This window comes from Muscardinus avellanarius (genome assembly GCF_963383645.1).
Source record: "Muscardinus avellanarius genome assembly, chromosome: 1".
Classification (NCBI taxonomy): domain Eukaryota; kingdom Metazoa; phylum Chordata; class Mammalia; order Rodentia; family Gliridae; genus Muscardinus; species Muscardinus avellanarius.
In genome coordinates, this window is record NC_137786.1 from 174,225,015 (window position 1) to 174,238,583 (window position 13,569).

Genomic DNA, 13,569 nt, shown 5'->3' on the forward strand with positions numbered 1-13,569 from the left:
TCTGATGTGCCTGAGAATTTGTATTTCTAAGCACTTTCTCAGCTGCTGGTCCAAGGAGTGTGCTTTGAGAGTCAGTGGCCCAACCTGGTCTGGGCCTGTTGGCTCTGCCTCAACACGGTGCCACCGCGGTTACACCACCAGGTTTCACTTCTACCCATTAAAATCCTACCACCTATTCCACCTGCTGACCCACAGTTTCCCCTGGGAGACTTGAGGCCCAGGAGGGATCTGGCAAACATCTATATCCCCAGTCCCTAATCGGAGGCAGGAGCTCAACTATTAAAATCAGACAAGGGCTGGAAGCGTAGCACAGTGGTAGAGAGCTGGCCTAGAATGTGCGAGGCCCTGGGTTTGAGCCCTAGCAACACACATACACACACACACACACACACACACACACACACACACACACATGAAAGAGCTGGAATATGAGTGTAGTTGGGACGGGGTGAGAGGGGTGGGCCACTGTCATGTCACACACAGCAGAGGCACAGGCCAGCGTGCAAGCGCTGAGAACAATACGGAGTCTGGTGGACCACAAGTCCATTGCTAGATGGAGGCTAAGGCAATTGGTGATATTTGGGCCACATAAACTGCAGGAGGTGCCAGGGGACACAGTATCTGGTTCTAGTAAAACGCCTGACACTATGGGGTCAGATCTAGAGGCTGCTGATAGTGATCCCCAAAGATATTTGAAAGAACCATACAGTGGGAGTGCTAAAACACTTCATCACAGAAAATTTTACTTTGTGTCTGGAGAACAGGGGTGGGGGCTAAGGCTGGGGGCATCTTTTTCCTGCAAAAAGGAACAGTTTCGCCCTTCCCAGCACTATATCTCGCTTTTTTATGTGTGTGGTGCTGGGGATTGTAGTGCAAGGGCATTCTACCTCTACACCCGCAGCCCGATTTTATTTTTTTATTTTAAAACAGGGTGTCATTAGATTGCTGAGAGTCTTGCTACATTGCTGAGGTTGTCCTCAAACCTGTGACCCTTCTGTCTCAGCCTCCCAAGCTTTGGGACTATATAGGCATGCACCACCCACCATGCCTCGCTACATTTCTTGTTTACTTGTATGCTTTGCTTAGTTTGAGCCTGTGATGTCCCGCCATTAGACCCTAAGCCCGGAGAGGGCGAGGCCTGTGCCTGTCTTGTTCATCACTCTAAGCCAGCACCCAGAGTAGGGAATTGCTGCATGCGTAACACTGATAAGAGACGTGCTGGCGTGAGGGATGGGGCCAAGGCGCAGAGGAAGAGGGGCCAATGGGGAGAGCTCAGGGAGGGCACTGGCCAAGACCAAAATGGGGATCAGGGACAGGTTTGTGCCGGCTTGGGGGTGAGCAGGAGGAAGGCCAGGGAGCAATGCCAGCCCAGGCTGTGGTTGAGGCTGCTGAAGATGGAGGCTGATGAGATGAAACCAAGAACTAAGAGCAGGGTGGTGGGGAGGGGGCTGGGGCAAAGGGCGGGTATTAGCTACATAGATCAGTAGCCCCCAGAATACAACAGTTATCAGGGTACAAAAGGCTGTGAAACTGGAGGTGCCAAGCATATGCAGAGGCTCACAGCTGAGGAGACAGGAGGCTGCAGCTGGGGTCTGACCCACTGGTGCCCACAGACCTGTGCTCCACCACCAGACACTCAGGCTGGACGTGGGGACGAATTCAGTGGAGAAAAACCAGCTCCAAAGTGGCATAAGTGAATGCAAAGATGTGTACGAAAGCAAACAGCCAAAACCTCCTTCACCCCAAATGGAAGAGAAGACTAGAAGGAGATGCAGAAGCCCCTCCAGTGCCTGTTGCTGGGTGGTGATAGTCACTTTACTTGCCAGCCTTCTGTTCCCAGCACCTACTTCAGGGCGTGAGTCATAGCTGGGCTCCACTAACAGGCATCGAACGAAGCTCTCTACAACTGAGAGCATGAATCACTCCTATCACAGGCCAGGGACAACTGGAGCCAGAACAGAGCCTGACCTGCGCCCTCGGGCTCCCCTGGCCCCGCCAGGCTCTTGCCCTGGATTCCTGCCACGTCTACACTTCTTTCCAGCCAGGCCTCCATGGCCCAGGCCGGCCCAGAACTGGTAGCGGGCAGCCCCAAGCAGACAGCAGGCCGAGCCTGTGCTGCAGTGGCGCCAGGCCCCAGGGAGGCTGGCTCGCAGGACCTCCGTCCAGCCCCCGTGCTACAGCCTGAACTCACATCCACACAGCCTGGTCACCAGAGTCCACGCCTGTTTTGTGTGTGTGTGTGTGTGTGTGTGTGTGTGTGTGTGTGTGTGTGTGTGAGAGAGATACTGGGGGTAGAACCCAGGGGCTTTCTACCCCCGGGCTATACTTCCAGATCTATTTTATATTTTATTTGGAAACAGGGTCTTACTAAGTTGCTGAGAGCCTCACTAAGTAGCTGAAGCTGGCTTCAAACCTGTGTGATCCTCCTGTCTCAGCCTCCCAAGTGCGGGGATTACAAGCATGCACCACCACGCTGGGTTTGCACATGAGTCAGGGGGGTCATGATGCTCTGCCAGGGAGCCCACGGGAGGGGAGGCTGCCCAGAGGTGACTGGCAGAAGAGAGAAGCAGTAGGAGTCTGAGGGGGCAGGAGGGGAGCTCCGTGTGCACAGCTGCTAAATGCCAAGGGCCATGAGCCCCTCTCCCCCGCCTATCGCCCCACCCCCCAAAGACCAGGAGTAAAGGGTCCTTCCTGGAGAAAGGTACCTGTGTCAGGCAGCCCAACATCACAGAGTATGCAGCTAGGGAGAGTGACGCAGGCCAAGGACCACCCTAGACCTCCACTGCCCTTCCTGGAGGAAAGCAGGGTGGGGCAGGGAAGGCCCTGCAGGGCAACAGCCCAGAAGCCAGGGGTAACAACAAACAGGGCCCAGTCCACAGGGACAGGAGGGAGCGTAAGGCACAGTAATGAGCTCCCCAGGGCCTCGGTCTGGGACCCAGGGCCATCACCACAGCAGCGTCTGGAAGCAAAGTACAGTCACCAAGAGCACCCAGCCTCTCCAGCTACTGGGAGTGGAGAGTAGCTACTGAGCTACTGGGGCTCAGCCTCAGAGACCACCCAGGCTGGTGCACACCCTCTACAGGAGAAACCTTCAGCCCTGAGATGAATGGGCCATCTTGGCCGGCATCAATGACAGGCCTCCTGCACTGTTTCAGCCTCGTCCTCACCAGCTGGGCTGGGGGCTACACGGAAGACCTGCGGAGTGCACCGGGCTGTCCGAATGAATGTGCGAAGGGCTCCCATCAGGCGGCTGCCCACGACTGGAGCTGGAAGGGAGGGGTGTGGCTGTGGAGCAGCCAGTCTATAGCCACAGAGCTTGGTGCAACAATTTGGGGGGACTTGCCTGCCCCAAACTCTCCCAGCCTTCTCTATGCCACCCTCACAAGGCCAGCTCTGCCTGTGGGTAACTCACCTCCAGGAGAGAGACAGCAGATAAACAGGCAGTTACAGGGTGGTGGGGTTGGGCAGCCCTAAGGACTCCCGGGGTCACCTCTGCGGCAGCCTGCTGGGGTTGGGGCTCAGGAGCAGGGATCTGGTTCTGGCTTAGAGAAGGGGCTAGGGCTGGAAGCTGCAGAGTGGGCACCAGGCCTTTATCCAGAGAATTGCTGCAGGCCAGACCCTCTTTGGACCTTGACGCCTACAACTGGCAGGACACTGAGTGCCTCGGGCTTGGAGGTCCAGGGCCTGTAGCTGTCGGACCCCTAGGGCAGCATCACAATGACAAGGTGGCTTTGAGTCACACCCTGTTCAGTGACACCTGTCGGCCGAGGACACAGCTCCCTCTGATGGCTCAGATGCCTGGGCGGAAAAGGAAAAATACACCCTCCTGCATGGGAAGATCCTGTTCTAGGAATGTTAATTACTGCAATACCGTGTTCACCGAGCGCCACACTGAGGAGTAGTAAGTAAGTACAGCATCTCCGTTCACCCTCTCGCCTGGAGAGAGGCAGCTGCTCTGATTTGACACAAGTGTAATCTGAGCCTGAGACTCTTACTGCCAGCCTTTCATAAGTGGAGGAAGAAGAGGGAGCCAGGAAAGAGACAATGACTTATGTATGTGCAGCCGTGTTCAAACTGGGCTCCTGTGCAATCTCTGCCAGGAATTTTATTCTGGCCTCCACTCCAGCCTTCCCACCAAGGGGGCTCTGAGTGCTGGATCTAAGGGCCCCACTGCCAGGTAAAGACAAGGACCCACTCTTTCCAACCCCGGACCTTTGGCCTCGCTCTTGAACACCAGCAGTGTGGAAACAGCAATCAAGAGGCTAGAGATCTGGGCCAGTTAGCTGAACAACTGGGAAAAAGCAAGGACGGCCACTGGCCGGTCACACAGCGGCTGCTGGCAGAGTCCCCGAGCCCCGCTGGAGGTGCGTCCACACTGAACATGTGAGTGGCCTCCACACTTCACAGGGGAAGCTCTGAAGTGGCTGTCCTCTCCCACAGGGGGAGGGGACACGTCAGAGTCACCTCAGGAGGTACAGAGACTCCCAGCACCCCCCCTGGGGAGCCACAGCTAAAAAGTGAGGGAAGGAATCAGACCCGCAGCCAGTACTGAGGGGCCCAGGGTGGGTCCACTGGCCCTGGCGTGATCCCACCCGCCACACTAAGGCGGTGGCTGCTGGAGAGCGAGTCCCTGGCTGCCTTAGCACGCCCAGCAGCACCCCTGCGCCTCACCTTTTGCCACAGCGACTCACGGGAGGCGAGCGACGAGCAGGCCGCCACAAACCAGCAGTTGCCCACCTGGCCCTGGTGCAGGTCGTGGGAGCTGATGCCGTCCACAAAGAGGCGGGGGTCCTCGCAGATGTCCTATAGAGAGGGCCGGACAACATGAGGGCTGGGAGCAGAGCCAGGGCCTCCCTGCCAGTGCGGAGGGTCGCCTGCCTGCTCCCCAAGCCCAGTCCCCCAGTCCTGCCTGGAGCGGCCCCCCCTTCCCTGGCCAGCACGTTCTTCTGCTGAACGTGTGATAATGAACACAGACTGCGGAAGGACGGCAGGGTGTGGGGTCCTGTGCCACCCCCTGCCCTGCCCTCTGTGGCCTCTGACTGAGTGCCCCATGGCACCTGCCCCAGCCCACTCTTAGGGACACCGCCAAATGACACGTGATACACATGAAGGCATGGATGGGGGCTGTCGGGCATGACCAGGGGGCATGACCCTTGAGCTGTCCGCTGACCGTCATGCCACCTGAGCAGCATGGGTCTGCGATTCCACTTGACAGGGGCAGCGACTTGTCAAAGGTACCAGCACACAAATGCCCAAGTGGGGCAGAAAGTCCTTTTTTCTGGTGTTGAGGACTGAACGCAGGGCCTAGTGCATGCCAGGCAATTGCTCCACTACTGAGCTACACACCCAGCCCTTTTTTAAACTTTATTTTGAGACAATGTCTAGTTAAGGCTGGCCTTGAATTGGCAAACCTCCTGCCTCAGCTTTCCAAATAGCCAGAAAGCCACCAAGCCAAACTTTGCTTTTTCCTAGGATAGGGGCAGGTATGGCCACAGGGACTAGCTCCGTGGTTTATGCCAGGGAGCCAGGTCTGTGCAGCGCTGCGCAGTGAAGCGACACACCCAGCCCTTCCCTCTTCCTGGAAGCCCTGGCTCTGCCTGCAGGAGAGAGCAGGGATGGGTCCAGGAGCAGCTGCCCGCTGCGCTGGACACTGCCCAAAGGACTCAGCCCGGACTCCCACCTCTCAATGCTTCAGAGTTTCCTTGAAAGCCCCCTGGGGCCGTATTGGAAAGCAGGGGGGACACAGACTTTGGCTCAGCACCAAGAGATAACAACCCAAAAGTGCTGGCTCCCCACACCCACAGCGGCCAACACGCCACCCAGGCCTGGGCTGGGCACCTGGGCAGACATCTGCAAGGCAGCACAGATGTGCCTTACAGTCCCAGCCCTGGCCAGGCCCTGAGCAGCTCTGGAGCTCCAGAGCACCTGCCTGTGCCCGATGGTGCCCGTGCGCCAAGCTGCAGGGGGTGCACAGAGGGTCCATGCCCCCTCCCTGGCCAGGTGTCCAGCTGGGGCTGCCTGTGCCACCTGGTCCAGCAGGCCCCCTCCTCCTCCCTCATCAGCATCTTCACTTCCCTGAGCTGACAGGGAGATTCCCAAGGTGCTCCCCAAGGTGGGGGACCGTGGGGGAGATGCCGAGTCATCTCCTCCATGCCCCATGCATCCTGCCAGCACCAGGACCAATCCTCGCTCTGGACCGAGAGCTGGGCAAGGTGCCCATTTTACATATGAGAAGTTGAGTTACATGTCCCAACCACCCTGTGGGGCAGAGCAGCAGCAGGTGGTCGCCATGTTGGTGCTAGAGCATCAGACCAGAGCTGCCGAGGCTGTGCTGCAGGCGGCCAGCAGAGGGCAGCAGCACCAAGAAGGCAGAACTCCCGGTGCTGCTGTCCATTGACTCTGCATCTTTGGGCTAGTGGCTCAGCCTCTCTGCGCCCCATTTCCTCACTTGTGCAAAGGATGAGGATTGTCCCTGCAGGGATTTTTTTTTGGGGGGGAAGTACTGAGGATGGAACCCAGGGGCATTCTACTTCCGAACTATCCCAGCCCTATTTTGAATTATTTTGAAATAGAGTTGCAAAGGGCTCACTAAGTGATCCTCCTGTCTCAGCCTCTGAAAATGCTAGGATTACAATCGTGTGCCCTGCTCTGCAGGGCTCTTTGAGGCCTCCACCAACCATGGTGGCAGAGTCCTCAGCAGGGGGAAACAGGCAAAGTACTCTCAGTTCCCATAGGTGTGTGGGACTCCTCTGCCTCAATCAGGGAAAAGGCTGTAATCCAGGGGGCATGCGGCTCCTGAGGTCTGGCCCCTCCTTCCAGGAGGGGCTCCTGGGCGAGCCAGGGCCAAGCTGCTTCCCTGGAGCGCAGGGCTGGGCGCCATCACCCCAGCATAGGAAACCTGAGGCTGCCTCCCCATCCTGTCCCCAGGCCAGCCATTCTGGGGCAGGCAGGAGGCCCTGGCCCCACCTACTGCCCTCCTCTTATCTCCCAGCCCAGCTGGGTCCCTAGGCCAAAAGGGCCACAGGCGGGGGTATCTGGAGGGCCCAGGCACTGCCTGGAGTCACCAGGGCCTGCAGAAGGAGGTGACTTCAAGCGCCCTCCACCTCGGATGCTGACAGACACAGAGGGGCGGCTGTGCCTAGCGGGGCAGTGACCTTCAAGGTCACGAGCAAGTGAGTGGACAGACAAACAAAATAAGTCCGCTGGGCTCCCGTCCTGGTGTGCACCGCTGCAGGTGGACCTGAGGTGCAGGCTCTGGCACCCCAGAACAGGGCATGGGCCCCTGGGAAGGGACACCGGGCTGGGGAGTCAAGCTCCAGGTCCACAGCCCTGATTCTGCAGGAGAGCTGGGACTGGGAGCCATCGAGCAGCCTGGAGAGAGGCCTGGGTGCACGCCTCCTGCCAAGAGAGGCCCTGGTCACCGGCTCTTCCTGGAGGAACTACAGGAGGTGGTGGTGCCGTGGAGCACCTCTAAGGGAAGACGCACAGGAACACTTCCGAGGACTGGCCCTGGCTGTGAGGCAGGCACGGTGCGTCCCCCTTCTATAGACAAGCACAGAGAGGTTAGGTCACTTGCCCAGAGCCACGGCAAGAGGTGAACTGAGAATCAAACTCAGGCAGCTGGCTCCAGACCTGCCAAGGAGGCTAGGTTTTTATGAGTGATAAGGCCACCTTCCTTCAGCTGTCCTGTGCATCAGTCCTAAGCCCAGTTTAAAGGCTCTCGCTGTAAAGCAATGAAACTGAGGTCCAAGGAGGCTCAGCGCATCACCTGCCGCCAGGGGCAGGCTGCCCAAGGCCAGCATCTGTCCTTCCACCTTTCCTGGGCCATCAGCTGGACACAGGCCATAGACTGAGTTGGGGACGGTCCCTGCACTCAGGCAGGGCCCTTGAGGAGGAGGAGCCAGGGGAGCTCCTGTGAGCAGAGGCGACAGCAGGGGTGGTGAGGAGGGCTGGTGCACAAGAGGCTCCGAGGGGAACGAGGCCCCCATATGCCCACTAAGGCAGCCTGGACTGCTGCACGCTGATGGGGCCCTGCCCGGGCCAGCCACCTGCCCCTTCCCTCGCTGTCCACCAGCTGGAGCGTGGGTGGCAGAGCAGGCAGGACCAGCCTGGCAGGGCTGAGCTTTCCCTGGGGCTGCAGCTCCTCTGGTCAACACACCTCTAGGGCACAGCTTCGGCCCTGCGGTCACCTGTGCCTCCTCTGTCCCCCAGCCTGTTAGACTAGTTTGACCAGATGTGGGTCTTAGCCCCAAGCCGCCTCCCTCCTGACACGACCAGAAATTCAGGTTCTCAGTCAGTGTGCAAGCAGAAGAGTGTGGGCAGCGGCCCAGGCCCAGGGTGCACCTGTGGGGACCCTGCTCACTCATCCCACCTCTGTCCATCCACCATACCCAAGGGTCACAGAAGGACCAACCACAAGGGAAAGCCAGAGTGGGGCCCCTGCCTGGGCGGGAAAGGAGTCACACCCTCTGTAACAGCTCAGCTCCCATGTCCTTCCCCCACGGCTTCCCTTGGCAGTCCCCACCACGAGGGCCACCTCCTCCGACCACACTGATCCCTGTCTCAGGGAGCGTGCCCAGAAGGCACGGTGTCTGCCCACTCAGCCACACAGCCTCTGAGCCCCTGTGGCCCTTCATGGTCACGCAGCTGAGGCACAGAGCCTTCCCCAGAGAGACAGGGGCAGGAGCCCCAGGGATAGGGGACAAGGACCACCGTCCGCCCTGGGAGAGTTCTGGAAGGTTCCAAGATGGACATCTGTCTGTGGGACCCCTGTCTGTGTTTATGTTCTACCAAACACCCCCAGGCTGATGTCAGGTGTGGAAGAAGCAGAGAGAGGTGGGGTGACTATACCCCACAGGGATGGCAGCCCCCGGCCTGGGACTGGGAGAAGGAAACTGGCTCCTGCACACTCCTGGGATCCAGCTCCCGGGCCTTGCGGGCAGCCCCCGCGCGGCCTCCTCTCCCCGCCCAGCCCGTGAGGGAGGCCGGTGATGTTCACTGGACTGGAAAAAAACAAGCAAACAATGAGCTGCAGCAGGTGCCCAGGCAGAGTCAGCGTGAGGGGGGCCCCAGGCAGGACCAGCTCTGGGTCCCCAACGCAGGCCAAGGGAAGGTGGGCGGAGGGGGGCGAGAGCTGTGGCTGCCGCCTGGCCCCTGATACCCACGTCGTCCCCACCTCAGAAACCATCATCAAGGATTATTCTCCCCACCTCAGACGAGGAAGGGAAAGTGACAAGTTCAAGGCCTCGCCTCACACGGGTAAGTTAGGGCCCAGGCTGAAGCCAGGACTGGCTGGCTCGAACACGGAGCTCCTCGTTCATTTTGGGAGAAAGGGAGGCAGGGAGGAGAACTTTCTAGAACAGAGAGCACCAACTTAGGAAGGAGCTGGAAGAGAGACAGGAATGAAGAAGGGCTTCCCTGCACTGTAGACTAAGCTGGCTTTCTGCTGTTTGTAAACAGTCGGTCACAGGACCAGGAAGTAGGACTCCATAGAAACGCAGGGGCCTCAGACCAAAGTTCCACTTAGCTGGCCAAAGTTTCAAGCCACGGAGATAAATGGTCAGGAGCCGCAGGCCCCAGCCCTGACCAGGACAGAGGGTTTCCTGTTCACAAACCTCTCCTCTCCACCCGTGGGCGGCGCGATGGTGGGGCCCACTCGCTCAGCCCCTTGCAGGCACTGGCTTGCACACAGGGTAGCTTTTGAATTCATGCTGTTTCCCTCCACAACTTAGTGAGACTTACCTTTCTTTCTTTCTTTCTTTCTTTCTTTCTTTCTTTCTTTCTTTTTTTTTTTTTTTTTTTTTTTGCAGGTCTGGGGATGGAACTCAGGGCATTCAACCTCTGAGCTACACTCTTGCCCTATTTTTTATTCTTTATTTTGAAACAGGGTCTCACGAAGTTGCAGAGGGCCTCACTAAGTAGCTGAGGCTGTCTGTGAACTGCGATCCTCTGGTCTCAGCCTCCCGAATGCTAGGATTACAAGCGTGTGCCACCATGCCTGGCTTGAGACCCTACTTCAAAATAAAAAATAGAGGCAGACATAGTGGCGCATGCTTGTATTCCCAGCATTTGGGAGGCTGAGACAGGTGGATCATCATATGCGGACAGCCTCAGCTACTTAGTGAGACCCTGCAACTTAGTGAGACCTTTGCAACTCAGTGAGACCCTGTTTCAAAATAAAGAATAAAAATAAAAGGGCTGGGGGGGTATAGCTCAGAGGTAGAATGCCCCTGGGTTCCATTCCTAGAACCGCAAAAAAAAATAAATAAAGTAGGGCCGGGGTGTTGTTCAGAGGTGGAAATCCCCTGGGTTCAATCCCCAGTACTACTACTACTACTACTACTACTACTAATAATAATAATAATAATAATAATAATAAATAAAAATAAAGCCGGGCATGGTGGTGCACACTTATAATCCCTGCACTTGGGAGGTGGAGACAGGAGGATCGCGCTGGTTCGGAGCCAGCCTTGCTGACTTAAGAGACCCTGTTTCCAAATAAAAATATATAAAATAGGTCTGGGAATGTAGCTCAGAGGTAGAAGGGCTTCCAGGAACCCCAGTACCACCAATAAATAAATAAATAAAAATAAAAATAAAAATAAAAAAGTAGGGCCACGGTGTAGCTCAGTGGTGGAAAAACCCTGGGTTTAATCCCCAATACCAAAGAAAAGAAAAGAAAAGAAAAAAGGAATCCATGCACATCACACTACCCTTGTAGTCTCACCTCCATCTACCACATTCGCCCAGTGGGGCTCAGGCCTTAAGTTGCCTCCAGACCCAGAGCTAAGCCCCCAATTCCTGCCCCTGAGTCCACTCAGACATCTCCCTTGGGGCCCTCCATCCCCCCACACGGTGGCCACCGTCTATGGGCAAGGGCAGTGCTGCTCCCCCTCCTCAGCCAGCGGGAGGCCTGGTGGACTCCACAGAGGATGGTGCCCCCAGCAGGCTGCCCAGCACAGGCATGCAGAGCCACCAGCCTGGCCCTCGCCCAGCGCGGCCCTGCTGGCCTCCTGTGGGGGCCAGGGAGCACAGATGTCCCTGTGTGACAGACCAGAGCTGCCGAGAGTCAGGATGAGGGCGCTGAGGGTGGGGCAAAAAGGCCAAAGAGCTCAAGTGCTGCCCCTCCCTGCACCCAGCCTCACAAAGGCCCTTTGAAGCTGGCCTCCTTCTCCACCCACGAGGCACAGGAGGGGAGTGTGGCCAGGAGACTGGGCGGGGTCTGAGGTTCTGGAGCAGCTTGTGGGGCCGAGGACCAAGGACCCGCTGCCTGGTGTAAGGCAAGGTGCCAAGGCAGGAGGACGATGGGGGACTAGTCTACCTCTGCCAGCAGCTCACTGGGTGATCTAGGGAAGGGCCCTCCCCTCCCAGCCTCAGCTTCCTCCCTCTCAAGAGCCCCACTGCAAGAAGATGCGCAGGACGTGTGAATCCAAAGGGATTTGAGACCTAGCTGAGGACAGAGACTCAAACACTGAATTTCACTTTCCTAAAGTCTAGGGGGCCAGAGGGACTTTGTAAAATGCAAATCTGACCCCACTGCATGCTGCTAAAAGCCTGGTTTTTGTGGCTCCCAGACCTGGGAGCAAGGGCCCAGCACCTCAGCCTGGCACACAAGCCCCGACCCAGATCTGCAGCCCTGCTCGTCGGCCTCCCTCTAGATGCCCTGGCCCAAGCCAGCCTAGGCCTGCCTGTCCAACTAGCTGTGCATGCTGGGCACAGTGCTTCCTGGAAGGCTTCCTGGCTCCCCTGCCCTGGGACCTTATCTCAGAACTGAGCAGGGCTGCCACTGTCCTCTCCCGGCCCCAGGGCTGGTTCCCCGCACTCAAGTCCCTTCTGTGTCGCTCCTGTCTGTGGCCCTGGAGCCTGGGGAGGGGCCTGGGCCCGTGGCCTCCCCTTCACTCAGAAGCCTGGGGTGCTCACTCTGGGGACCCCACCCGAGCCCAGCTTCCCACCCGAGTGGAAGTCAGGAGGGTGTGGTAACTCCTCGAGCAGCATTTCTGTTTAGCACACGGGCGCCTCGGGGCCCACGGCCAGGAGAGTGAGAGTTGCCCGCTAATTCACCAGGATCGATATTCCTGGGAAAGGCTCCCTGTGCGGGTGCCAGGCTCTGCTTTAAACCTCACAAGAACCCTATGAGGGAGACACAATTACTTACTGCCATTATTATTACTGAAGAAGCACCATAAACATACTTTTCATTTGTACAAGCATGTGGTCATTTCAAAATCATAATTGATAAGAATCAGGAAAGTAAATTCCTTACACTTGAACATCACTCTAGATTTCGCTAACAAAGGTCACCCACATCACTTCATTTTTATGCCAGAAACAACCCAGGGAGGGAGGGTGTCAGGATGAGGCTACTGCCTCGCTCTGGGCGAGGGCGTGGAGGGCCATTTACCAGGTATTAGAACCAAATCCCAGGCTGGGCCCCTCCACCCGTCCAGGCACTGACCTTGGGCCGCTTCCACCTGACGGTGGGCCCCGGGGCACCCTTGTAGTAAAGTGAGTCGTCAGTGGCCGGGAAGAGTGGGTCCTCGAAGAGCACCTTCTTACGCAGGCAGGCCCGCCTCAGAGCCGAGTAGTTTTGGTCCTCGTAGGGCTTCACACACGAGAACATGGTGGCCGCTGCCCCGGGGAGGAGGGCAGGAGCACCTACAGGACAGGAAGGCAGGAAGACCATCACTGCAGGGTAGCCAGAGCCTCATGATGACCCCCATGCCTGTGCCTTCCCACCCCCCCACAGAGGTTCCCATCACCAGCCCATCATACAGGCCAAGGAAGGAGGCTGAGGGCAGGGCCCACGGTCAGAGCAGACAAGAGTTGAGCGCCTGACTCTGTGCTGGATTCTCTGCTTCTGATATCTGGAGGTGATACAAGGCCCTCGGGCCACCAGCACGGTGCTCAGGACCAGCCCAGGCCACACCCTCCTCCCTGCTTCCTGTGTTTAACCAGCCTTCCCTCAACCTCCCAGGGTTGAATCAGACAAGGGCCAGCCCTAAAGCACCATGGCTGGCGGGCACACCCAGGGGAAAGCAGACATGTGTACCTCTGCCCAGGAAACCATGCCGCTGCTGCCCCTCCGCCCTTGTTCACCCCGGCCTCTGCCCTCCCTGGGCACCTAGGAGCCAGTGTCCCTGCCTGTAGGGAGCAGCTCCCTTCACAGCCCAGATCACCAGGGCCCAGCTGGCACCTTGCCGCGTACCCATGTGCTGACCAAATGCAAGAGACAGCCTGGACCTAGCGAGGGCCGGCCTCAGGTAAGGAGGGCCCCAGTGGGCAGATGCATCGGGTATGTCTGTCGGCAGCGGCTTGGAGGGCCACGCACCTGAGCCACTGTCCCGTCTATACCAGCCGATCGCTTACACATCACATAGGCTGCAAAAGACTCAAAACCACCCGGGTGCACTCATCCTGGGGCCTGCCCAGGATGACACCACAACCCACTGAGGCACAGTTTCCCAGCCCCACCTTGAGGGAAACTGAGGCCACATCCAACTGGAGTCTTGATGTGGGAGCCAATCCCAGCACCCTAGCTTCCTGGCCTCCCATGTGTGAGCCGCTCACTAG

General features: G+C 57.9%; 1 protein-coding gene across 2 annotated transcripts in view; it reads right to left on the bottom strand.

Moving 5' to 3' along the window:
- Positions 1-12,619, bottom strand: part of CAPN5 (calpain 5) — a gene marked incomplete at both ends in the record, with an annotated part of 35,496 nt that extends 22,877 nt beyond the window's left edge. Inside the window, 2 exons of one of the 2 annotated variants that reach the window (XM_080714400.1) lie at positions 4,672-4,803; positions 12,455-12,619. In XM_080714400.1, the coding sequence (XP_080570526.1) occupies positions 4,672-4,803; positions 12,455-12,619 (297 nt within the window). The remainder of the gene's footprint in view (positions 1-4,671; positions 4,804-12,454) is intronic. The other variant, XM_080714401.1, reaches the window with a different exon arrangement.
- Between the last annotated feature and the right edge of the window lie 950 nt (positions 12,620-13,569).